The 677-nt window shown below is 43.9% G+C and overlaps 1 protein-coding gene across 1 annotated transcript; it reads left to right on the top strand.

The window, feature by feature from the left end:
- Positions 1-6: 6 nt before the first annotated feature.
- On the top strand, positions 7-671 carry LOC140966237 (probable proteasome inhibitor; the record flags this gene model as incomplete). The annotated part of the gene is made up of 3 exons (XM_073426581.1): positions 7-219; positions 348-519; positions 602-671. Coding segments are annotated over exons 1-3 (417 nt in total), but the record flags the coding sequence as incomplete, so codon positions are not given.
- Between the last annotated feature and the right edge of the window lie 6 nt (positions 672-677).

Below are 677 nucleotides of genomic sequence, written 5' to 3'. Positions count from 1 at the left end.
GTGTTTTTTCACAGCAGAAATCAACAAACGGCGTGGAAGAGATTATGGCCACGGAACAGTCGTTGATGGCGGTGATACGGGCGGCGCGGCCGTCGTTCCGTAACCCCCACGACAAGGCTGCCTTCGCCGTGCACGCAGCCTTTGTTGCCGCCGGTTACGTTCTTCACGACACCGGTCTTTCCGCCTTCTCGGACAATGCCCTTTCCTCGTCCTCCACTGGTAATTCACCGAATTTTCTTTCCGATTAATCAAAAACTTATCTAATACTCTGCTTTGAACTCCTTTGGTTGATTTTTTCCTGATATTTTTGTGTTATTCTGTTATGTGGTTCCGTTTGATTTGAGAAGACGAGGTAGGGGTAGAGAATTGGAACGCCATTGAAGAACATTATGCTTTTTTGTATTCCCATCCTGAGAAGGAGTCCAAGAAAGTGCTAATGAAGTGTCTTGTGATGAATAATAGTCTGATGGTTGATGTTTTGAAGGATGGTGATTCTGAACTTCTTCATATGGAAATCGAGTAAGTTAAATGTATGCTACAGGCTTCAAAGTTTTTTTTTTTTTGCCTGTATGCAAAGGGAATTGATTGTTTGCTTTTGTAGTGTCGGAGAGTATGTGGAAGACAATGGAGGGACAAATTATGCTTCCCAGTTCAAGAATTTGGGGAAGCTGGTGACG

The sequence above is a fragment of the Primulina huaijiensis genome, unplaced genomic scaffold (assembly GCF_012295235.1).
Source record: "Primulina huaijiensis isolate GDHJ02 unplaced genomic scaffold, ASM1229523v2 scaffold202627, whole genome shotgun sequence".
NCBI lineage: Eukaryota > Viridiplantae > Streptophyta > Magnoliopsida > Lamiales > Gesneriaceae > Primulina > Primulina huaijiensis.
The sequence above is the reverse complement of the archived record's forward strand: the minus strand, read 5'-3'. Positions and strand labels throughout refer to the sequence as shown.